This window comes from Polypterus senegalus, chromosome 12, assembly GCF_016835505.1.
Source record: "Polypterus senegalus isolate Bchr_013 chromosome 12, ASM1683550v1, whole genome shotgun sequence".
NCBI lineage: Eukaryota > Metazoa > Chordata > Cladistia > Polypteriformes > Polypteridae > Polypterus > Polypterus senegalus.
In genome coordinates, this window is record NC_053165.1 from 160,512,119 (window position 1) to 160,538,372 (window position 26,254).

The 26,254-nt window shown below is 44.6% G+C and overlaps 1 protein-coding gene across 1 annotated transcript; it reads left to right on the top strand.

Moving 5' to 3' along the window:
* Positions 1 to 4,997: 4,997 nt before the first annotated feature.
* LOC120540068 (uroplakin-1a-like) lies at positions 4,998 to 25,085 on the top strand. The gene is made up of 8 exons (XM_039770538.1): positions 4,998 to 5,066; positions 8,361 to 8,449; positions 13,102 to 13,302; positions 16,637 to 16,711; positions 17,617 to 17,724; positions 20,335 to 20,511; positions 23,155 to 23,238; positions 24,250 to 25,085. The coding sequence occupies exons 2-8, from the start codon at positions 8,381 to 8,383 to the stop codon at positions 24,292 to 24,294; spliced, it is 759 nt and encodes a 252-aa protein (XP_039626472.1). The 5' UTR covers positions 4,998 to 5,066; positions 8,361 to 8,380; the 3' UTR covers positions 24,295 to 25,085.
* The last annotated feature ends 1,169 nt before the right edge of the window (positions 25,086 to 26,254 follow it).

The following is a 26,254-nucleotide window of genomic DNA, read 5'->3' on the forward strand; positions in this document are numbered from 1 at the left end:
ACAGGCCGCATAAAATAAATTCGGAGTAAGCTTTGAAATTCATCATCCGCCATTCACGCAAAGTCGAAGCCCTCAAAGACGGATGTAAACGCCCGACCGTCAGTCGGCTATAAGCGGCCCTGAATAACCACAAGGGGGCAGCAGCAACTGTCTCTTTGCCGAGTATTCATCAGTAACACGAGCTGGACTGTCGGTTAAACGTTTGGGAAGTTTTGACTTTTAAAAGTACCCAACATCATAAAGATCGGAATGTTTTGCTGTGATTTTTTTTTTTGTAATAAAATTTAATTCCAGAAAATTCTAACGTCTTCAGGTGTATTTAATGCACAAAATGTAATCTTGTGCAATTCGTCTGACGTCTGGTATAATAAGAGATTCGTTCTTTTTTTCTAAATATGTACACTCTGATAAACAAATAACGGTTTTTAAGGGCGCTTTACCGGGACGGGTCTGTCTGCGGAATCTGTTGGGTCTTTATTGGTTCCTCGTAGCTCCATTTCAATCTGGGAGGAGTGCCTTGCATGTGAATTTGGTTGTTTGAAACTTTTAAAAAGCTCCTAACGTGCACAACAGCAGCCTTTAATGTCTGGTTGACTACCCAGCAAGCTACGACAAAAGAATAAACCTGAACGGAACTCCTGCGATTGTATGCAGTTAAGGGTCCTTTTTTGTGAACATCAGCGGGTTCTCGATTTTAAAATCTGTTATCTATTCATTTTTATGGCACATTTTACACGGCTAAATAAATGAAGGGTTCTTTCTGGAGCCTTCATACAGTATAGGTGGTGTTTTTTGGGACCCAGAAATGGTAAACTTCTACCTTTTTATAATCTGAAGAAACAGCTTTGGCACGTTAATTTGATTTTTTAGCGTATCATGTAAAAACCCAAACCCGCTTAATCAAATTCAGATAATCCCCGCAGCTCTGCCCATGCCACCCCAGGACTGGATGCCAGTCGGTCGCAGGGCACACACCCGATTTAAAGACCTCGTAAGTCTTTGAGGATTTGCCAGTAAAGCCCGAGCACACGGAGAGAACACGCAAACTCCAGACAGAGAGCCGCTGGAAAGGAGGAGAGGTGGGCACTGCAGGTGCAGAAGTGAGCCGCTAGGGGGCTCTGCTGCTTGCCATTGCGCCTAATATCGAGTCACACTTTATATTAAAGATGATACGGAAAACGCTTTATTATTATTATTATTATTATTAACCAAACAGTTTATTCTGGCAGCACATCTCCATTCAGCTGCATGTCTTTGGTGGGCGGACAACCACAAACAAACAAAGACGGAACGTGCAGACCCCACACCGACGATGGCCCAACACGCCGGGTTATTAAAGCAGCTATGGTGCCGCGCCATTTAAATGGCGGAAAAGCTGACCTCATATTAATGGACAGCTGATGGCAAATCTACGCCCACCGACTCGGGCCTGGTCCACATTGCTGTTCTTGGGGTCTGAACAGAAGCTGCTTAGGCTGAAGGTGGACATGCCAAGTCCATGCAGTGCCAGGGTCACTAACGTGCCAGACTGGCGCCAGGAGTTCACGGAGGTTGTGGCTGCGCTGACGAGAAGGTGGCATGAAAACCGGACCTTCGTCTCGTCCCGTCAAGTTAAATGAGCTTTTATTGTGAAAAATGTTAAGGGAACTGGCAAACGATGCCGAATCAGCTGACTGTTTTAAAGGTGGACAAACTCTTATTCATGGAGGTGCCAAACTGGCTCTTCGGAGCGATGCCAGAGGGGACCCTTTGGGTTTCTTAAAGATCCATCCCAAAAAAGTTACAGAAATAAGATTAACTTGATAGGTAAGAGGCTCCGTAAATGAGCACAAACAGACGAATGGTGATTTTTAGAAGGGTTCTTCATTTTACATCATCGTTATCACAGACTCCGTTCCCGTGTTCTTCATCTGTTCGTGTCTGTTATGCCAGCATTGTTATCACTCTTTAATTTAATATTGTTCTTTATCAGTATGCTGCTGCTGGAGTAGGTGAATTTCCCCTTGGGATTAATAAAGTGTCTGTCTGTCCTCTTAGGTCACCTACTGTACTGTATATTGTATGTACTGTATGATATTATTTATCTGGACTTTCAGAAAGCATTTGATAAGGTGCCACATGAGAGGTTGGGCATCAAGTTAAAAGAAGTGGCAGTTCAGGGTGATGTTCTTAGATGGGTGCAGAATTGGCTCAGACACAGGAAGCAGAGGGTGATGGTGTGAGGAACCTCATCAGAACTGGCCGATGTTAAGAGTGGTGACCAGCAGGGGGCAGTGCAGGGGCCATTGCTATTTTTAATATTTATAAATGATTTAGATAGGAATATAAGTAACAAGCTAGTTAAGTTTGCAGATGATACCAAGATAGGTGGACTAGCAGATAATTTGGAATCCGTTATATCATTACAGAAGGACTTGGACAGCATACAGGCTTGGACAGATTTTGGCAGATGAAATTTAATGTCAGTAAATGTAAAGTATTACACATAGGAAGTAAAAATGTGAGGTGTGAATACACAATGGGCGGTGGGAAAATCGAGAGTCCACCTTATGAGAAGGACTTAAGAGTCGTAGTGGACTCTAAGCTATCAACTTTCCGACAGTGTTCAGAAGCCATTAAGAAGGCTAACAAAATGTCAGGTTATATAGCGCCTTTATCTGTGGAGTACAAGTCACAGGAGGGTCTGCTCAAGCTTTATAACACACTGGTGAGGCCTCATCTGGAGTCCTGGGTGCGGTTTGGGTCTCCAGGCTACAAAAAGGACATAACAGCACAGGAGAAGGTCCAGAGAAGAGCGACTGGGCTGATTCAGGGCAACAGGGGATGAGTTAGGAGGAAAGATTCAAAGAGCTGAGCCGTTACAGTTTAAACAAAAAAAGAGTAAGAGGAGACCTGAGTGAAGTGTTTAAAATTATGAAGGGAATTAGTCCAGTGGACCGTGACTGTTATTTTAAAATGAGCTTATTAAGAACATGGGGACACAGTTGGAAACTTGTTAAGGGTAAATTTCGCACAAACATTAGGAAGTTTTTCTTTACATAAAGAACAATAGACACTTGGAATAAGAGACCAAGTAGTGCGATAGACAGTAAGACGTTAGGGACTTTCAAAACTCGACTTGATGTTTTCTTGGAGGAAACAAGTGGATAGGACTGGCGAGCTTTGTTGGGCTGAATGGCCTGTTCTCGTCTAGATTGTTCTAATTCTAATTCTAATTCATATTAAAGATCTGTTTTGGCCACAGGTTAAGAACCTTTTAAAGATCCAGAATGAAACGACAAACAAAAAGGTTCTACGGGGAAGCACACAACCCATTAGAGTTTTAGAGAGGGCTGCGTTTATGTGCATTGCCTGCGAACCCCCGGTGTCTCGTCCTGCTTTGCTTTAGACATTCGGTATCTGTAATAAAGCACACGTGTCCAGAAAATGTGGCCGGCTTGTTGACGGGAAACCCCAACGCAAGGTACACTGCAAACCGCCGACTGCTACAAAATAAAGCAACACCAGGGGGCGCAATGGCGAGTATCGTTCTCGGCTCGTCTTCGCGCAGGTTTTCCTCCCCCACTCAAAGCCCCGTTGGTCAAGTTGACTGGCCCGCCATCTGTGAGGTGTGCCGTGCCACCGAATGCCCGGCTGTGTGGTGCTGGTTCCTCCCTTGAGCTGGATGCTGGCACGATAGGCTCCGAACGCTCGCAAACTGTGCAGGACTAAGTAGGGTGCGAGAACGAAGTAACGAACTCATGAAATACAGCGCACTAGAAAATGCATCTCATTTGTGATGAATGGATGAACGTGACAGACACGAGTAATCGAGCTGCAGGAGGTAGGCGCCTCCTCAAGCGACATGGGGCATAAAGGCGAAGAGGAGCTGAGGACTTTTAAATGAAGAAGAGAAGAACTCATCAGCCGCGAGAAACGGCTTACATAAAACAACCGATAATCGGACAGAAGAGAACATTAAAAAACAACAATCGGCAGGATGGTCGACTGTCTCAGTGGCTAACCGTGCGAGCGACACTTGCCAGTCCAATAAATAAATTTAAAAAAATCTTTATCAGTCACTGCCTTTCACATTTAGAGGTCTATTATATAACACCTTTTCCTTTCCGCCTCTCTGTCTATTTTATAGTGCCTTTGGTATCTATCATTCCATTAAATACCACCTTTCCCATCTATTTACCAGTCTATTATACGCGTATAGTGCCCTTCATCTCTCAAAATTCTCAAATGTTCATTAAGGTGCCAGAGAGGGCTTAATCGGTGCACGTCGGTCCGACCTGCTAGTAAGAATTGCACTGCACTCTGTATATCCAACAATATAATTACGAGGGTCTCCATACACGAGTCTCATTTGTACTGCTTTATACGTAGCGTAGATCTGACAGTGTATTATTATAGCGCCTTTCACAGCCAGCTGTCTTTCTTTTATTTAGTGCACTTTACATCTGTTAATTATAGATTGCTTTTTATATTCACCTACCTTTCTATCGGTTTATAAATTGCCTTTCATATTTATCTAACCGATAATATATTCAAATTGTTTGTCAAGTCACCAGCATGCCGGTATTTACCGATCATTGTAATGGGCCCTGGTATGATGCCAACCATTGTCAGGTGCCATATACGAGATCAATTTATTCCATTTACACGTATTTTTATGACTGTACCGAAGAGTGTATATGTGTACATCTTCATTGTAACAAAGGTCGATGAATAAAGATGTACCGACAAAAATACGAAGGAAGTTACTAAGAGGAAAAAAAAACGAACAACTTGTTTCTGGCCAGTAATCACTAAAGATCTGGATTTCTATACAGCGGAGTATTCAAGGCCGCCAGCTCAAGGTGGGTCAGGCCGCTCTTAAGCGGTGCAGAGGGGTTTATGTAAAAATAAATCGGGTGAACTCCGGAGGTTCCGAACGTCCAAAGGCGCACAGCCGACTGCGGTTGAAGGGCGGGGTGCTGAGGCTGAAGAGCGCGTGACGTCACGCAGATGCGCTTTAAGAGTGTCGCTGCAGGTGGAGGCGCTTTAGTATCGGAGTCCGAGACACACCGTGCGCCGCGCAGGTATGTGGCTTCTCGTTTGGCCTTCAGCTTTCATTTTTGAGGGTTTTGTACTCGAAGAGGGGTATTGGGTGAAGTTGACTTGGTCTCTTAAGGCTTTTTTCTGTCCTCCCTGGCCATCGGACTTTACTTTTATACTATGTTAATTAGTATTCCCGAATTCTATTTACTTATTTATTTGGTCTTTTTTTCACTTTCTTCATGTTATAAAACACTTTGAGCGACATCATTTGTATGAAAATGTGCTTTAGAAATAAATGTTGTTGTTTGAGGCTTCGGTGGGCTTATCGTTCCCATTTAGGGTTCAGTTCTCTGCGCGGTTAGTGCAGTTTCGCTCCATCGTGGAAGCCGAATTTTAAAATGACTTTCTACGAATTTGTCTAACAATGGTGCGCTTAACCGAACTGTATTGAGTTTCTTCGGTTAGGCGAGGCATCATAATGGGAAACGTGACGTGATGTCTTTGCGTCCTTTCAAACTCTTTGCGGTTCCTAAGCGGGTTAGTGGACAGATGGATGGATGGACAGATGGACGGGCGCTTTTCCTTTTGTATTTGTAAACGCCACTGAGCACGATCAAGGAAGATCTTTTGAAAATGTCACCTGTGTCATTGCATGGGGCGCTGGTTGGGTGTGTCGCTAAGCCGCGACTTTAAAGGAATGCCGTTGCGACAGGTCTGCTCCTTAACAGCACACACAGTCTCTTCATTTTTAGCGATCCCTGTTGTGACTTTTCTTGTAATAAGCAGTTTTCACTTTTAACCTGGAGGCGATCTCGGATAAGCGGAAGAGGATGGATGGATGGTTTTAGTTATCTCAGTAATGCGACACGCCATATCAAAGGTTTGCTTGTTTGGGGCTAAGGTGTGTTTTGTATTTGGCTTTTTTAGCTTCAGTGTTTAGGACTTTACACGAATCATTTATGGCTGCTGTACTCCCGGCGTCCTGGCCGGGGTTTGTCCTTCCCTTGCAGCCAATGGCGATTGTGCAACAGTGAACCGAGTTGGACGGGTCCGAAAATTTGTTTTGTAAAATTGGTCAACATTTATTTTCAGAGCACATTTTCATACAAATGATGAGCTCAAAGACAACATAAATAAGAAAATAGAATTAGGGAACACTAATTAACATAGAATAAAAGTAAGGTCCGGATGATCTGTCTGAGGTGGGGGACAGCCGTGGAAATGTAAATATATGAACAGGATTATAAGAATCCCCCTATATCTTTATTATTTGATAATTAAATGACTTTATCCAAATGCCTTTCCGTAGTTAACACCACCTCATGGCCGTCTTAGACTCCTTTAAACTAAATATCACAATAGATTACAATAGGCTCAGAATTCTGCTGCTCGTCTACTTGCACACAATAAAAAAATCTGCTGCCGTCACTCCAGTCCTTTGTGATGTCCACTGGTTACCAGTCTGTTCAAGAATCAAACAGAAGATTATTCTCATCGCCTTTATAGCCCCTCATCATCTGTCTGAGCTGCTGACGCTCACTCGCTGGACCTACACACACATTGGGGGGGCTGTTAGAGATCTCAGTGTGGTGGTCCCTAAAATGTGGGGTGCTGTTCATCTCGGCCTTCTCGAGGAAAAATCTCTTATTCATTTCAAGCGCTTGTTAAAGACACGTTTCTTCAAGGAGTCTTATTCATTTTCTTGTATGAAATTTCACGGTCTTGTTAATGTGTTTATTGAATTGTAAAGTATGAAAGGTGCTACATAAATAAAACACTATTATTATTAGAAGACTTGCTCGGGGTCTTCCAGTGGTTTGGAGGTGACCGCCTTGTGACTTGGTGTCCGTTTTCTTAGCCGCTATATTCCACGTCATGTGACATCATTAAATATCTACGTGTATGGCCTTGCTAATTAGCATACCATTTATAAAATTGTCAGTGTATTTTATTTTATTTATTGATTTTTTTTAATGTAGACCTGCGTGGCACGATAGTCCACTGTGGCGGCCACACGTTCAAAGCAGGCCCTGCGTTTGTATAGAGTGCCACCTCATTATCACGTTTTACAGCCTGCCAGTCACCCTCGTCCATGGCATCGGCTCACATTGGCACATGGAGTGGCGGTGGGACGTAGTGGTGAAGGCTTTGGACCTCAAACCCTGAGCCCTCAAACCGCTGCCACCTGAGCAAGTCACATCACCTGCTCCAATTAATAAAATAAAAAAACAAAAGTAATGTGACCGATTGTTGTCTCAAATGTTGTAAGTCGCTTTGGGTGAAGGTGTCAGTCAGATAATAATAATAATAATGATGGAGGGGCCCACCTCTGCCAGAAAGTCCCAAGGGGCTCCAGCCTGTCTGTCCCCATTCTTTCACATCTGAGGATTTGCCATCAGGTATTCGACTCTGAGATGTGACGTCTCGGCCTCCTATTTTTACGGTAATTTCCTCCGTTGCTGGTCGGCTGAACTGGTTTAGCAGGCTCGACGCTTTCTTTCTGACGACAAATGACGCGTTCCTCAAGATTTTGGTGCCTTCGTTTTGTTCCTCAAAGTGAGAGAAGCCATTGGCGGCTGAATAATTTGGCCATCAGTCACACATCACAAGAATTTGGTACGCACTTCCTTGATGTTTGGTCTCATGTCTGCAGCCAAAAAAGCGTTTCTTGGACACTTCATTATATTTTATACAGCGCTCTTTAGGTCACTTGGCATAGACACTGAGAGCCGCTTCCACTTCCTCGTCCTCCTCCTCCATCCACCTACAGGATGGGACGGCAGCCCCTCTTGCACAAGTGCGCTCAGCACTCATTAGCTATTAGGAGGTGAAGGTGTGAGAGAGATGGTTAGCCAATTAGGGGGGCACAGAATGGACGAGGCCACCGTGGGCACCCGACTTGTTTCAAAAGATGCCCAACGATCTTTAATGACCTCAGACAGTCAGGACTTGTTTTATGTCTCATCTGAGGGACAGCACGGTGTCCTTGTCACTGCCCACGTACAGATAACCCCCTCGCCCCGACTTAGTATCACGTCTGCCAGCAGCAACGTAAGCTTTTCCTAGATGCACAAAAGCACAGGCTGCTTAGCTTCAGGTGGATTACCTGTTCAGAAGTGCAGGTGGGATGGCGTCTCTCAATGTGTAGACTGGTCCGTCTAAAGACACCCACCCGCAGCTTCTTGAGTTTCAGGTGGATGGACTCGGATTCATTATATTTATTTAAGAAGCTGGCTGGACAGACGAGCCTGGTGGACTGAATGTTCTCCTCTCGGTTGTCAAACGTTTGGGTTTATGTCCTTATTTATTGATGTATTCTCTCTTTGACTTTACAGAACCCTGAGTTGATAGCACCATGGCTGACGGAAAAGGGGACTCGCCAGGTCTTAAGGCCACGCTGGTTATAGGCAATGTCTTTATTATGGTAAGTCTCTCTGCCCAGCTGCCCTCCTTTTAAACCTAAATAAACGGTGGCAACAAACCCTCCAAAAGTCCACGATGGCTCCAAATCTGCCCTGCAAATGAATTTTCAAACTGGCCAATTTTATTTCCGCTACCTTTCGAGTTGTCACCTTCTGCTCCATCTGTTGGTCACTTTTGTAGCCGTACGCTTCTGTCACTGCTCATACTTCACTGATGGTTTCATTTTCTGCTCCATCTGTCTTGTGTGTATGTATAGCGCCTTTCATTTTCTGTCTACTGTATTATATGCGTATTCACCGTGCTACCCACCTAAGACAAGTTTCAATCTAAGTAAGCAATAAAGACCCCGCCATTGACATTTGCAGTGCACCATGTTTTTTAATGCATTTCATTTTTCATTCCAACAGATGGCACATCACAAATTTTGCAGCACTACAATGCTTTACTACTTACATATTTCTGATGTGCCATCTGTTGAAAAGACAAATGCAATGCATATGCCTCTGTTATATGCCGTATGCTATGGGATTTGTAAAAGCAGTGTGTCAGTGTTTGTGAGGCACCATCTGTTGGAATGACCAAAATATACCAACCAGACAGACCCACATCTATGCACAGACACTTCTGGTGGATATATAGCGTCTTTCACTTGCTGTTTATTTACGTTTGCAATGTGGTTTTAGTTAAGCTTTCAGAAATACACACTAGGGGAAATTTGAAAATTCTTTCTAATTTTTGAAAAGATTTTCTCCATATTTTTACCAGTCATCATTCCTGAACAAACACGGAGATTTATCGTCTTATCGATAAGTGTGTGTGCATTTGTGTGGTGGGCAGCGTGTTCTCTAAACCTCTAGACCTCTGCCTCAGTGACCATTTCTGACCCCTCAGGTCCCCTGGGGTGAATGTGCCCCACAGCTGCCATTGTGGGGATATGGACGTGATGGCATTGCGTCCACAATTGAAAGTGGGCACCTAGTGAATGTGGTGTCTAAAGTGGTTACGGCGAAGGCATTGGGGGTGGGAAGTGGGCATCATTACTGAAGGGTTCTGAACGTCAAAGGTTTGGTGCGTTAAAACCGGCCTAGTAATTAGAGAAGTGGGCACCCGGTCAAACCTGCTGGGACGTTTGTTGTTAAAAGTGGAGACCTGGCAAGACTTGTTTGGTGTGTTGTGCCTGTCGGTGACGGTATTGGGACTCTGACATGCTACCAATTTCAAGGGTCGACACCATCCCCAGTGCCTTATAGACAAAAGTCTTGTGCTTAAAGCAACATGCCTAGTAGTTAGGGCAGCGGGCACCCCACAATTGGGGTCTGGGATTGAAAATGAACACTTTTAGGAAGTTTAACACGGCGACTCTGCGCTCCCCAAGGCACATTGGGATGGCGTTTGTTGTTGAAGAGCGCGCTGTATGGCGATGATGACTGTGTTTGAACCTGTGCGGCCTGGCGGCTGGGGCAGTGGACGCTTGGTAATGGTGGTCACTGCTGAAGTTGGACTCCTAGCGAGGTGTGTTGTGTTTAAAGGTGTGTGGTATACTGGTTAGTGCCGAAATGGGGGGCTGTTTATTACTCAAAGTAGATGTCCTGCGAGGTTTATCTTGTGTGTTTTTGTAAAGAAGTGTGGCTTACTGGTTAAGACGCTTCACTTCTAAAGCACGGGGTCTACGGGGGAACTCCATTCTGACTCGTGGTGTGACCCTGATGGAGCGACTGAACTGGGTATTTATTGTAGAAATCTAGAAATAGTTTAACTGTGTACTGTTTAAAGGAGTAAAAGGTGGCGTGTACAGCATGTGAGGCAGGTGTGTGTGTGTGTGTATATATATAGTGGAGGCTGGCCCGGCCACAGACAGGCACACACGTTCATGTCACCCACAACTCGTTTATGTACACGACTATATACTATAAGTAGTAAGTAAGTGGCTGTGTCTGTATCTGTATGTGTATATAATTAACCTCGGCAAGCAGACAAACACACAGGTGCTTATTATGTCTGTCATTCCAACCAATGGTGCATCACAAACAACTGATATTACGCATTTTATTACTGCAAATGTTTCTAATGGGAGGCATGGTGGCGCAGTGGGTAGCGCTGCTGCCTCGCAGTTAGGAGACCCAGATTCGTTTCCTGGGTCCTCCCAATCGTGGAGTTTGCATGTTCTCCCCGTGTCCTCCCACAGTCCAAAGACATGCAGGTTAGGTGATTCTAAAAATTGTCCCCGGTGTGTGTGTGTGTGTTTGTCCTACAGTGGCGTTTGTTTCCTGCCTTGTGCCCTGTGGGCTGGGATTGGCTCCAGCAGACCCCCCGTGACCCTGTAGTTAGGATATAGCGGGTTGAATAATGGATGGATGGATAAATGGAAATGTTTCTAATTCGGCATCTGTTAGAATGAAAAATGCAGTGCATTTCCTTACTACACCCAATAAAAAATGGATGGTGCGCTGCAAATGTTAACACGGAGGTCTGCATTGATTAGATTTCAAACCCTCTTAGGTGGGTAGCACAGCTGGTAGAAGACGGGCTACGCACCCCACACGCCTCTGTTATGTGCCATTCGGTATGGGGTTTGTAAGAGCGGTGGTCATGTTTGTTTGTGATGCTCTGTCTCTTGGAATGACAAATGCGTTTCATTTTATTACTAAACATGCTTGTCCTGCGCCATCTTGTTGGAATGACAGACACTTGTTTTATAATCAAGGGGTGTGTGCGTTTGTGTGTGTGTGTAGGACTTTAAATAGTGAACCCTTAAATTACTCCCGGCCCCGGGGCGCTGGGGTCCATGCATGCCTGCCTGCCGCACTTTCCCAGTGTGCTCTGGTGTCGTCCTCTGTCATCGTCTGAGTGGCTGATGTCCTGTTCATGACGGTGGCAGTGACGTTCCCTTTGTCTGTCTGATGCGGTCATTTTTATTTATTTATTTAATGATTTAAGGGATTGAATTTATTTAGGTAGCATTTTGTGTACAGGCAGCTTTTACTGCGTAACTTGGTAGAGGTGGGACTCGGCCTACACAGCCCTGGCTACAGGCAAAAATAGTAAGGGGGGGGCATCTCAAACACGCCAATACAAGAAACCCCCCCATGTGACACTTTGCTCGGGCATTTTGGGGTTCCCCCCCTCTTTGTCCCTCTAGACCTAAAAATCTTTTATTATTGGGCCATATTTTGGTGCTCGAGATCGAGTAAGCCAATAGAAAGGACTTGGAAGTCGTGCAGGCCACAGACCCCCTAATCGGATACGAGGGGTCCAAGTTACTTCTTTTTTTTACAAAACCTGGGGATGGGGATCTGTAATATTGGCCCAGGGAGTGTCATTTCATTTATGCTCTTTCAAGCTTGCTGATCCCGAATATGATTACAATTCCGATATGTGATCATTTAAAGTTGATTTATTTATTTATTTTGTTACTGGTGGTCCTGCCAGTGGCTCTTGGAGGGCTAGGAGGTAAGCAATAAGAAATTTCAAACCTAAGCATGTGGGGTCTCATTTAAACTATTTCAAGGTGAGGGCTTATGAATGTGAAGTTGGTTTGTGATCCTTTACTAGCCCTCTATGGACCCCCATTAAAGGGTGACAAACGCCAGATTTCCATTACAATTGAAAATATTTAAAGTGGAGCCCACTTGTTGTTTTGTTTTTAAATATTTCTACTATCTGACACGACTCTTCTTCTTTATTACGTTCTTCTACCTTATGAAGTAAACCATTCAATTCCAAGTCAGGGGGGCTTACATTAATTCAGATTTTTTTTTTTCTCTATACAACTTTGTCTTTTCTGCTTTTTGGATTTAACTCTTTACCCCGAATTAAAAGAGACGACCTTTAGTGACCTCAGTGTCACGAGAGGAGGTGGAGGTCACCCTGCTCTCCCGTCCCCACCCGTCCTCCGCACAACAATGCCACCAAACAGGACTGAGAAAGCTGCTGATGGCCGTGTGCTGGGGGGGGGCATTGTTCATTTGCGACGCCCGATGGGCGACACCCTGGAGGAATGGGAGCGGGCGTGTGGACGGCTTTGGACCCGCGGCCTGCGGTGTGAACGGTGGAGCTGACGTCTGTCACTTGTTTGGTGTCGTCTTGTGCTCAGGAGGGCTGCAGATCGTTGGGCACAAGCGAGGCCATCGACTGCTTCACTAAAAACTCCAAAGGAGACCCCTAATTTAGAAAGGGACTTCATAGCCACGAAACTGCAGACATCGCCAATCGCTTGGTCTCGCCATCTTCTGTTGTTCCAACGTCATATTTTAAAACGGGAACAGACTCTGCAAGTCCCTTAATTTGAAAGTCTGTAATTTTCTTTCTTACTTAATCTGTTAAATCCCCCTCCATATTTTTCTTGGGTTGATGCTGAGCGTCGATTGGCATTGCATTGGTGGCCAATGGTGTAAAACAAAAAACTCCAAACTTTTGATTTGATAAAAATTCAGGTGTAATTCTGCACCGTTTTAAACAAATGTCGGGTGTAAAGAGTCCAATAATAATTGAGGTGGGAAACTAAGACCTGTCACTTATGCTGAGGTGACGAATCTCACTGCACAGAGTATGTAAAATAAAGTCAGGGCGTCTCTTCAGTCCTTTTTATTTCCGTCGTTGTCGTCTCTCACGTGACAAGTGAACTGCCTCTAACGGACACTCTTTGTTTTGCAGCTCTGTGGCATCACCCTCTTTGCTGAGACCGTCTGGGTGGTAACGGACGGCTACAAAGTGTACCCCCTGACGGCCGTGTCGGGGAAAGACGACATCTTTGCGGGGGCCTGGATTGCCATCTTCACCGGCTTTGCCTTCTTCTGCACAGCGGTGTACGGGATCATCGCGGTGGCCCGAGAAAGTCGATCCATGCTGATGCTGGTTAGTAGAATTTCGAGTTCTTCACTGCCCAGTTTCCTTTCTGCTGAGGGCCAGTTCAAGCGTATTGTAATTGTAGAAGACACAGGGTGGTCTCGTGCTCATTGGGGGGTTGGTGGCATCTTTCTAATTACTGGCTGTATTCACCAGGGTCTGACACGGAGAAGACTGGCTACTCCATGGAGATTTTGAAGTTTTTATGCAGAGAATTTCAACAAATGCCCCCCTGTATTTGAGATTCAGTGGTTACGGTCACAATCACATCTGGGGGTCCTTGGTATTTCTAGGCATAAGCTATCACACACAGAATGAAGGTGAATTAGGGTGGGGGGTCCCAAAATAAGTATACTACTTTAGGGCCAAGCAGGATAGAAAATGGCCCTGCAGATGTCGCTACCGTCACTGAGCAAAGTATTAGGACCACCTGGACCCCTGCTTCTCCATGCAATCATCTGATTGGCTGATCATGAGGCAGCAGCACACTAAATGAAATGCTGCAGGTTTACTGTACTTAAGAAGCCTCCGTTCATTTTCACATCAAACACCACAATTTGGGTGCGATGTTGACGGCGGCGTGGCTGTTGGTGCCAAACGGGCTGCTTTGAGTATTTCTGTAACTGCTGATCTCCCGGGGGGTTTCACACTCCGTCTCCCAGAATGGTCCAAAAAAATCTCCCGTGAGCAGCAATTCTGTGGAAGAAAGGGGTCAACTGGTTAGGGCTGACAGAAAGGCCTCTCTGTACGACTGTGGGAGGCAGAAACGCGCCTCGAAATCCACAGCACAGTCGCACCTTGAGGTGGTGGGCTACCACATTAGAAGACCACGTTGAGTTCCAAGCACAGACGTCTAAGGGTGCGGTGGGCACAGGTTGACCAAGACTGGAAAACGTAGCCTGGTCTGATGAATCTCGATGTCTGTTGAAGCACACGGACCCCAAAAGCAGGAGTGCATGAACCCAACCGAGCAGCAGGTGGTGGTGTAATGGTATTAGGAATGACACACCTTGGGGGGCCTTAGTACCAATCCATCATCATCATCATCACTTGAATACCACACCCTATTTGAGTACTGCTGCTGACCGTGTGGACCCCTTCATGGCCACAATGCTACTTCCAGCATGATGACGCGTCTCAGACGGACTTCGTGAACCTGACAGTGAGTTCGGTGGTCTTCCCAGTCATCAGATCTGAACACCTTTGGGTTGTGATGGAACTGGAGATGTGCAGCTGACAAATCTGCAGAAATCGCCAACGTGGACCAGAATCTCAAACGAAGTTGTGGAATCCATGACCTGAAGAACCGAGGCTGTTTAGGGTCTCCTTGTGCATTCAACCCAATAGTTAGTATGGCGGGCCAAAGAACGAGCGTAAAGACGACGACACTTGGAGAAGCTGAAACAGGAGGAAATGGCCAACGCTGCGCCTTTTACTTTGTACTCTTGGCCGGTGTCTTGTAGCCAGCTGGATCAAGCTGGGAACTGTGACAGCTTTCAGAAAAAGGCAGGAGGGGAAAACGAGGGGAACTGCTCGGCAAGCTAAATGAGCAGGATGGTCGAACTCATGAAGTGCATCGCCACCACCGTTTGTTGAAGTCATTGTCAAGACACAAAGGGCTAAAAGCGATTGAGGCCTGTTGACTTTTCAGGTGGGCAGCCTTCATTTGAAGGGGTTATTGATGGTAACCATGAAGATGGAGGAGGTCTGGGAAGAGCTGCTTGACGTGAGCCATGGTGGAGCAGTGCATCTCCTCTCTTTGGGTTTCTTTCTTCTCCATCTGCCAATCCTGCAATACGGAGGGGTCTGTTGCCATTTTTTAGGACAGTTGGTGACCTTTAAACTTTAAAATCCACTCTTTGAATAAAAATCTGTGCAATGTCTTCCAAGGGGCGGCACGGTGGCGCAGTGGGTAGCGCTGCTGCCTCGCAGTAAGGAGACCTGTGGGTTCACTTCCCGGGTCCTTTCTGCGTGGGTTTCCTCCCACCATCCAAAGACATGCAGGTTCGGTGGATTGGCCATCCTAAATTGTCCCTGGTGTGTGCCCTGTGGTGGGCTGGCGCCCTGCCCGGGGTTTGTTTCCTGCCGTGCTCCCTGTGTTGGCTGGGATTGGCTCCAGCAGACCCCCGTGATCCTGTAGTCAGGATATAGCGGGTTGGCTAATGGATGAATGTCTTCCAAGCTCATAGGTAAATCTTTCACGGTTTAAGTTTCGTCGGCTCTTCTAGTGCCTCACCGTAGCTGCTATTTTATCAAGTCGGATGTTTTTATTTCTTTTTAGTTTTTCTGCTGTGTACCCGAGAGGAGGTGAGGGTTCTTTGTTGTAATATTTAGCGAATATTAAACAGTTTGTGTTTTTAAATTGGTTGTTTAACAACGTGACCTCATCTTCAATCAAACGTAAAAGTCTCCTTGATGGTGGCGGAGGATGAATTGTAAAGCTGATCGGTTGAAGGTGAATGAATGGCCCTCGTGGTCCAAAACCAATAGTAACCCGATGAAATCGGAGCCACTGGGAGGGAGTTCTCCCCCCACCACCAGACACAAGCGGAGCAGAGGAGAGGTTGTTGACCCCTTGTGATGTAAATTTCCAGTATGAAGACTTAAACCACCAAGCTAGGAGTCCGAGATCTGCAGATTCTCTCCAAAGCTTCACAAATCTGCCATTTTGTTTCCCCCTAAGCCACTTATTCCATCATGGGGTGAAGGGGAGCGGGACCCTCATCCAGGCAAGGAACCAATCCTGCACTGGACACCCACACTCCCCAGCGGTCTACTGGTCCGATTTAGCATTGCCATGTCCTTTTTTATTTTTTGGGATGAAGAGGAGCTTCGTCTTCCCCCGTTGAAGCAACAAAAAACCTTGGAAGAGGCAGTCGGGACCCCGGACCTGGCAGATCAGTGTGCACCAAAGTGGCCAACGTGTTGCCATATTTATTTATTACCGTCCTTTTATGTTTGATGAAGGAGGACTTGTGCGTTTCATGAGTTCAACTTCCACTCTCCTCCTTGAAGCCAAGCCTTTCTGCACTCCGTGTCCGGGTCGCTTGCCACCGGGCCCGTCTGGGGTTTCTTTTGCTACTGAATGGAGACTTGGGTGTGGCAAACGAAGAACAGCCAGGGTCTCGTCTTTGAAGGTGCGCGAGGAAGGCCACGCTCTTATGTGACTGGTGGCTCACACGCTAGAAGATGTGCTCCACGATGACCGTTTTACTCGTAGCTTTGCTGTCCCATCTGCAGATTAGGAGCCCTCTGTGCTGAAGCCTTGTAACCCGCTCTTCTCAATGAAACATTTGGGGGGCTATAAAACTCATTATTTCTTTTTTTTCTCTCTTTTCTACAGTACCTGGTTCTGATGCTGATCATCTACATCTTTGAATCCGCCTCTTGCATCACTTCCTTCACCAACAGAGATTACGTAAGGACTCCCCCTACAGAGGGGCTGCTTTTTTTGATAGTTTATTCACTTTATGCTCCCAGTTGAGGGTCCTCATTAATGTAAGCAACTGTTAAATATGGCAGTTACATCGAAAACTAAAGGCAATTTGAAAATGAAACGGCGAGAAGCTGACGCAATACAACCCATTAAAATGACGTATAGAGAAAAATGAAGATACATTTTGCATAGATTTGTTCATATATAGAGAAACAGCAATAATTTTTCACGTATAATTATTTATAAGCATTAACTAGACATGAATATAATATAGACGCACTGATAAACTAATAATTAGAACACGGCTTAATATAATTAGCTGCGAAAACCAGAACCATCGTGGTGTACAAGTGATAGGTGGGGCGGTCTGAACGCATTCGGACTGAGAACAAAACAAAATTATAAATTAGTAGTTTATCTTCCTATAAGTTATTATCGGTGTAACGTTTAGGTTTATTTTTTATTGCCTCAAATTTCAACTGCTGTGTCTGATGCCGTCACAGAAGGAGAATCTGAAAATTATTTTTGGAGCATTTGTGGATCATTCATTTTTCTGACCCCTGCTACTTACACATGAACTGCACTGAGCCTTTTGGCTAATAATGCCGTCCTCCCAAAAAATGTACTGCCCGGCGCAGACCGCCCCCTCTGCCCGCTCCTATAGCTATGCCACTTAAATTGGGTCACACGCAAGTGTTGGGTTGTAATTTGAAGTGGAGGTGGCGTCTGGTTTTTCCAGATTTGTGTACTCGAGTGAGTCCCGTGGCCTAGACGTCTGACAGAGTTGTGTAACCCGAGTGTGTGTGAAGGTACACCTTTATGTACAAGAAGAAGAACAAGAACTGTCACTAATGAAGAATCATCTCATTCTCTCTTTCTTTCTTTAGATGGTGGGCAACAGCAACCTCATTAAGAAGCAGATGCTCCAGTACTACTCAGACACAACTGCTCCTGGACAGCTGGTTACCAGCACCTGGAACAGAATCATGCTTGGCGTAAGTGTCACTCTTGGGGACACTGTGCTGTATGTGGAGCTCGGTCTCCTTTTAGTGGACGTCCTATCGCTGTGCTGCTCTGTTTTTTTCCCTAAATTTTATTCTAGTGACTGGGTTACACTCAATGCATTTTGTTGCCCAATATCATAAAAATGCATCTGTTTTTATAGGATCTACTGTACCTTTGCATATTTGGGCTCAGTTGTTTGAATGTCTGATTCTACCCTGTGGCCTGGCATTCATCATTTTACTTTATTTTTTAGGCACGCTGCCCGCTCCTTTCAGAATCTCCGAGTCTCATTACTGTTCATTATACACACACAAACTGCCCCGAGTACTCTACTGAATGGCGCACATTGAACTCTTCATGTTGTCTTATAAAAGTCGCCTGTCGTGTTCTCCAAGTATGTGCCAGATAATAGAAGTTTAACCCATTATGCCCAAAACGTCATCTCCACCTCCCAGACGTCCCTTCCTCCTGTCCATTTAGGCCCACAAGTTGCCTCCCTTGCACTGACATGCATAACCCTTCAAGTCGCTGGGCCATCCCATAATAATGCGGGGTCCTCAATCGCAGTCCTGGAGGGCCGCAGTGGCTACAGGGTTTTGTTCTACCCTGGTTGCTTAATTAGCAAGCAGTACTTGCCAACAATTTAATTTCATGGCCTGTAAGTGCTTTAACTCTACCATGTCAGCTCATTCTCATGCCCTCGATTTTCTTCCCCTTTCTTAGGATCACATCCAAATTATTTGAAGGGTGAAATGGAGGAGTAATTCTCAGTCCTTCACTTTCCTTTGAAGTATTTGATTAAACCCAATAGTGGATGATTAAACACAGACACAGGTGTAAGTGGTAATAAGCTAAAGGGAGAAATGCTGGCGTCTTTTGTCATTTGCATGTTATCGCTAATTAGGAGCCATTAAAGACCAAGAATCCAGCTGTTTAAGACTAAAATAAGCAACAAGGGTTTAAAATGTTAATGAATGAGACCACTAAAGTGAAGCAGAATTGTTACTTGAGCAATAAGGGCTTCTTATTAAGCAACTGGGTTGGAACAAAAACCTGAAGCCACTGCGGCCTTCCAGGACCGTGATTGAGGACCCCTGAACTAAGGGGTCCGAGTCAAGTTAATTAAATCAAAAGCAAAAGAAGTGAACTAATTAGCAGTAAAAATTGGTCACTAATGAAGAAGATGGTTAGAATGAAAACCTGCAGTCACTGCGGCCCTCCAGGACCGTGATTGAGGACCCCCTGCCATAAGGTGTACCAAGCAGATTTTTTTTCAGTTCTGTCCTCTCTGTAATGTCCCTGCCGGATACCAATATTATTTATTTCTAGGATTTCATCCTGGAGGTGTGAAGTTGGATGTGTTGGGAGGTCAACTTACTGCCAAAAAAAGACATCTTTTCTATACCTTTCTTTTTTGCCATCGGGTGGGCACTTCCTACCCATAGCCTGCAAACATGACAAGAAAGGAGACCCGATTACTTGAAGAACTGCTGCCCGCTGCCAAATGAAAACTTTGAATCTGATTGGCTCCCCATCGCCTCGCACAGCTTTTTGGCCAACAGGTTATGCCTTTCCAGCGCTGTGCTCACTTACAGCCCTGCCAACGACAAAGACTCGCTCAGGATGCTCCCACTCAACTTAAAATGATCTCGAACTGCTAGAGGCAGATTTGGCCGTGTAAGCCAATGTCGCTTTACACGACTTCTAGTCCTAGGGTATGTCCACCTAACCGATCTTGTCGCTGGACCATGTCAAGTTTAAGCAACTAAAAAATCAAATTTAACAACTGCATGCCAAACTTCTAGCACACCACCAGTAACGTATTACCTGACAGAGCCGGTGCTGTACAAAGGGTTAGCCGCTGTCGCGAGTTCAGCCCCAATTCCTCCTCTTTTCCATTCTGTTGTGGCGTGTCAAATGAGAGACATCAGACAGACGAGCTCCTCTACTGTCCGAGGTGTTCCTTTCATTACTACAGTAAATGCATTGTACCTTCGGATGGGCGTCCTTGGATGAACGCTCGCATGCACTCAGAGCCTGCCCTACAGTTAAAGGCCAAACCAAACCGGTCCGATTTATTTATTTTCTGATTGGACGAGCTTCAGACAAGTTTGAGTGAGTCTACTGGGTATGTCGCATTAGGTGACTGGGTTTACAGGAGGACACCACCGCCCACTGCCTCTGACCCCCTAAAATTCTGTGAATCGAGGCCATGACTGGAAGCCCCATAATGTGACGTGACTTTGCCATGCAGTGGCTCGGTCTCCCTAACCAGTTGTACGAGTCGTCCTTTACGCGCCCCTCACTCCATATTTCTGTGTTTGTTGTGGGAGAAATTAGTTTTTAAATAGACTTGAAACTTTTTCCAACTCAAGTGCTTGGGAGTAAGAGGAGTCCATTTACAAACGAGTGATAAGGGTAAATGCAATTAGCTCTAAAATAGGATGAGATTTAATGAGAGACTGTAGTCACATCATGACTTGTGTTCATTTACTCAATCGTTTTTTATCTCAGGTCAGTTTAAGGGTGGATGTCTCATGTAGCGTATGCCTTAATGTAATAAACACACTTAAAAATGTTTTCTTCTTTCTCTCTCTCAGCAACAATGCTGTGGCGCTGACAGCCCCCTGGACTGGGTGACGTACAACTCAACCTTCTCAGCCTTCCGTGCCAATAGCAACAACTTCCCTCCTAACTGCTGTGTGCGACAGGCCAACTTCTTGGTGGCCAACTCGATTGGCTGCAATGCCGGAGATATGAACTACATCTACTCAAATGTAAGAGAGTGGCACGACCTTTATTTTAAATAATCACATTGTGCTTACCTATAGATCTGGGGATGAGGGAGTCTCCTAGAGAATCGTGATGTTGCCGTCATGTTTTTATGGTTAAAATGACCCTGGGGACCCTCCACTAAATATTCACTTATTATAAGCCAAGAGGAAAGCATTAAGGAGTTGAACCTCTTTGGTTTAAGCAAACCACGACTACGAGGTGGCATGACTGGTATGTTCGGAATTATGAAGGGAAGTGGCACAGGGTGTGCTGCTGGTGCTCTTTTAAAATGAGTGTCCCCAACAAGAGGGGACACCGCAGGAATCTTAGGGGTAAGCGCCACACAAATGTTAAACCAACAGAGAAGAGTCCAAGTAGTGGGGTAGATGGTAGGATCTTTAAAAATCTCGACTGGGTATCCCTTTGGAGGGTGGGCTGAATTTGACATTTAGGCCTTTTCAGAGGCGCCATCTTTTAATAACAACTGTACCTTCTTATATGATGCGCTACCGTGTCTGTCCAGGATTTTAAATCACCTGTAGCTCACAAACTGTTTGACCGATTGACCTGAAATTTGGCACACCTATACTACGTGACCTCTACTGTCCGCTTTTGTGGTGATGATTTTTATTACTCGTTTTATTTTATTTGATTGTAGAATCAACTCTCGGCAGGAGGCCACACGGCCGCCGTTCTCATTTCCTACCACCTTTGCCGTCACTTCCCCTATCTCTTCATATCTTAAATTATTCTTGAGGCAGATTGAAGACTTAGTACATTTTCTTAATTTTGCACTTAATTGCAACACAAACACTCACTCAATCAGTTTTAATGCAAAAAGAAGCTGACGGAAGAAGAGAACACGCAGGCCACTAGGGTGGAGAAGAGAAGAGCTGCTCAGGAAGCAGAAGGTGCGTCAACCATTGAGCAAAACGAATGATAAACGTACAGAGAAAGAGAATGAAAACTACAAGTCAAGTGTATTCACTGCACGTTATCGTTCTAGCAGTGCGCCGTTACTGGTTGTTTCACATTTACCTTCACACCCCCATGTCAAATATGAATTGTTTGTAACATAAAAGTACAATATGAAATATCACTTACATTAACACATTAAACACTCCAAAAAAGTACACAAATCCCACTAACGATACTGAAATGATAGAAGTTGCACTTTTAAGTTTGTCAGTGTATTGTAATTGTGACAAAATATAAGCAATTTATAAGTTTCAAAATATGCAAAACATTCAGGTGCGAAAAATGCTTCAACTTTTCAAACCAGTTCACTATTTGCTTCATCAAAGAAACGTCCGTCATAGTTTCGTAAGGTGGAACCTTCCACTCGATCATCCTGGAATGGTGCCGTTCAGGTAATGCCAGACCTTCATGTAAGGTGGTGCCCCGCCTCATTTCCATTTGGTGGTCCGGCGCTACCTGAACACCACCATTCCAAGACAATGGATTGGAAAAGGTGGACAAGATGATCTTGGTCATCATCTGTGGCCTCCCAGGTCTCCAGACCTTACCCCCTGTGATTTTTATCTATGGGGGGGTAACATTAAAGAGTGTTTGTTTGTTTGTTCCACTTATGCCCGCTAATCTTCAAGATTTGGGACATCGAATTGAGGAAGCTGTGAATTCAGTAACCAGTTGACTCGTGTGGGGCAAGAAATGGTCTACCATTCTGATGTTTGTCACGCTACACGTGGTGCTCATGTTGAGTGCATGCAACCTCAAGGACCATAGGACTGAACCTTCCTCTATCCAGTGATGGGCGGAATGTGTTTGTCTTATACAGTTTGTTTGAAATTAAATTTTTGAAATCTGTGCTTTCATTTTGAATAGCCCCGTATTCTAGCAAATAGTAGTAGCCCCTCTCAAATACACACTAGAATTACAAAAAAAAAAAAAAAAATCAGCTTCTGACTTAACTTCTAATAACGGAGCAGTCCCAGGGGGTCACAATAAAGGTGTACTCCATAGGTACGAAGGAGCCCCAGTAATGTTTCTTGACACTCTTCTGCTTGCTGAAAAGTCCTCCATGCTTGTTGCGTGTCACAGAGAGCACAGGCAGCATTGTTCATAAAGGAATTCATTTTGACCGATTCTCGACAACCTACAGCAGGTCCATAGGGTGTCCCATAACTGAGGCTGCCTTCTTAGGTAGCTTGTTGATTTGGTGAGCCTCTTTTGAAGCGATGCGAATGGCCGAGCACACCACACCGGCCATCAGAGTTCTAAAATACGTAAAAGATGTCGCTATCCACAGTGAAGACGCGAATTCTGTCTTCTGTATTTCATACTTTTTAAGTAACCAGCCTGCCATTGGTGTGGCACCTCCACACCTGAATCTCTGAATACTGACTGGACAAAGAGGCTCTTTGGTGCAGTAGTTTCGCGTGTTAGCATAAGGAAGGTGGCTAAAGTGGCCTCTGCTAATGAGGAGGAGGAAGAGGGGAAGCAGCAGCTGGTAGATTAAGATGTGGATGACATTCAGTGAAATGCAACATTAGTTTTGCAGCCAGAAAACAAAGTTGCCTTTACAAATGGAGGATTGACCATTTTGTGTTTTGATGATAAAGTCTTGTTCCCTACCACACCTAAGCACTGTAACTGTTTAAACAAATGCTTTTCTTTTCTTGCAGGGTTGTTTTCCATACATTCAGTTTGCTCTTGACCGATACACCTGGGGAGTCTCTTGGTTTGGATTCGCCATTCTCATGTTTACAGTAAGTAACTACTACAAATTAAGATGAATAAACTGAACCGTTGTTTGGGGGTTACACGTGGGGTACTGGAATTGCCGGGGAGACTTTCGGATATCCTGACCTTCTGAAACAATGAAGCGTAGTCTGCCACGTGTGGTTTTTACTTCAAAAATGAAGGTTACCAAACATGATAAAAGTGCTCTACGTTAGACTAAAACATTTGTACAATTTAGAAGAATCTAAAGAGACTTCAAACAAAGAGAACACAAAGCAAACACAAAAGATGTTTTGCCTTTTCATTCATCTGAAAGGGCTTGAAATGTAAATCGGACTAAATTCTATCCAGATGTTCATGCCAGGTGGGTGATTTTCCTGTCCACTCCCTCCAGGCGCAAAATCCTTGATTTCCTATCAGTTGTGAGAAATTCCAACTTCCACATGGGTTCTGCTCCAGTCCATTTCTTGCTCAATTTGCAAGGCTGGTACTTTCTCATGCGCAGGCCTCAATTCATGGCTATCTTCTCTATGTGATGACGTAAAATGGAGAGATGTTCACATCAGACGTGTGGATACTCGTCCGGGACTTCTTAGTGGTGAGGGGCAGCAGGGAAGAAAAGATGACCTGCTGCTATGTAACAGGAGACCCTCGTCATTGCAGTTACAAACCAGAGGCCCGCTTGATCACCTGGATGGGAGCTCAACTGGGAAAGCTGGTGCTTCCTGACTTTCAGGCCTTGATGGCCAACCTCCCCATGTGAGGAGTCGTCCGACAGGGTCCCAAGCAATTTCTCCTGGGTGATGTCCCATTCATTTTCCTAACTTGCTTATTATTCCAGGGCAGGGATGTGGGAAAGCAAGATCGGGCACAAGCCAGAAATGATCCCTGGCAAGGGCACAGAGTGACATTCCCTGAAGACATTAATAAGTCAAAACGCTAGCACCATTTATTTCTTTTTTTGACTGTTTAAAATATTCTAATCAATAATATGTTGGCACCCTTTCTTAACACTTTTTTATATTCTCTATTTTCAGCTGCCAGTGATGCTTTTGACAATGCTCTTCTACGTCCGGCTCTGAGGAATTGGCCAGCTCTTAAAATGTAAATAGTTTTTAACCCCTGACACGTCTCGCCACACGTGTTGATTCTTTCTGCCAGTTGAGACAATCCTCCTCGCCAGCCCTTTTAATGGACCTGACTGCTCTTGACGCAGATGCCACCCTCCATCTTGCCGAACAGCATTTGCACAGCATTTTATGTCTAACTGTTGATGCCTTTATTATTATTATTTTTTTTTTTTTTTAAATACATCAGAAAAATTCTATCAAGGTAGTTGTTGATTGACTGCTCGGTTTTTGCATGGAAGCTTCTAAAAGAGGAAGAACGTGAATTTTGAATCTTCTAAACATTCTCTCTACCTCCAAATACAACCTTTTACAAAACCTATAGGGTGAGCTCTCTGGGACCACGCAGTGTTCATGGAGCCCGGCGTTCAGCTTCAGATGCTCATTCGGTACGTGTAGATGTCAAGTTGGATGGGATCTTCTCTTCAGCTTGCCCTGCTATTACCAAATCACCTGAACAGTTCGGCGAGCTGCAGTTCTACAAGAAAGCTTCTGTCCGAGTGCTTCTACAGATTTTGTTGGGGTGTTTTTATTAAATGTTTTTAAGTTTCTCTGTGACACACGTCCAGATCGTCTCATGCTATTGGTCTTTTGAAATGCTCCATACGGATAGGCTGGATTGAAAGTATTGTGCTTTACTTAATGAAATCTGGCACCGAAGCTAAGCTTTCTTTCTGGATATCTGAATGTGGCCCTAGAGCTGCAAAATGTTCTGTAAGGTTCTTCAACTTTAATAAACAATTAATTTTGAATTTTTGTGTTTTGAGTGTGAAAATGGTATTTAAAATGGAGTGATACAGTAAGGTTGTCGGTTCGAATCCCCATCACTGCCAGGAGAGATCCTACTCTGTTGAGCCTTTGACCTGCAATTACTCCAGGGGCTCCTCTGTGCAATGGCTGACCCCAAGAGGCACGCGAAAACGAACAAGAAATTATATACAAGGTGAAATAACGAACAAAAAAAAAGGGCTCCTTGAATTCATTGGTGACTCCAATGATATTAAAGAAACAATCTTCCCAAAAATATTTTCTCAGACACCACTATAAAGTTTGTGGGGTAACAAAGCATTTTAATCTCCTGTATTCATACAGAATGGAGAGAAATTTAAAATGCTGTAATAGAATCGCAGCGTACCGGAGACGATCCACAGCTAGTACGGTACTAAGAGGGGTCTGAGTGCGACGTCTCGATGAATGGCGGAACGAGATCAACACCAAGTTTAACCAACACAGCTAGTCGGGTGGGTTCACGTTTCTCATCGCTTTGCTCAGCTGGCCGTCTGATTGCCTGTTAACGCCAGTAATTCAATTAACGCCCTCTCTCAATTAAAGACTTGCTGCTACACACTCCTCAGTTTAAAGGGGCAGACGTACATCCTCATGTAAACTTAATTAAAATAATTGCAACTGTTAAGCTACATCAACCTGAAATGAGGGTCGTGGTTATTGTAAACACTGTTCACTTTGAACAGCTGAAAAGGCCATGACATCTAGAGAGTATGTAGGAAGGAAGGAAGGAAAATGAACGGAATGGAATGACAATGAAAGGTGGACTGTAGATCTACCTTCTGAGTTACACAAAGACCTTCATTCCTTAATCAGGTGCAAACTCCAGCACAGGCAAGAAAAAAAAACAGAAATGCAGGTGTTACGTCAAATTCATCCAAACCCACCACTGTGTGCACACGTCACCCAAAAAGAATTTTATTTTAAGATGAATATGTAAGTACTATTAATTTCTTCATACTATTTGCAGGGCATATGGCGATTGTAAGATCACATTTAATTTATATTTTACTAGGTGTGTAAGCCTGAGCTGTAAAAAGCCCGGGGTCCTAGAAACTATTGAAATCGTCAGAAAAAAATTTGAAATGTAGAGATGTCAGATAATTGAAAGGAACTACTTGGGCCATCT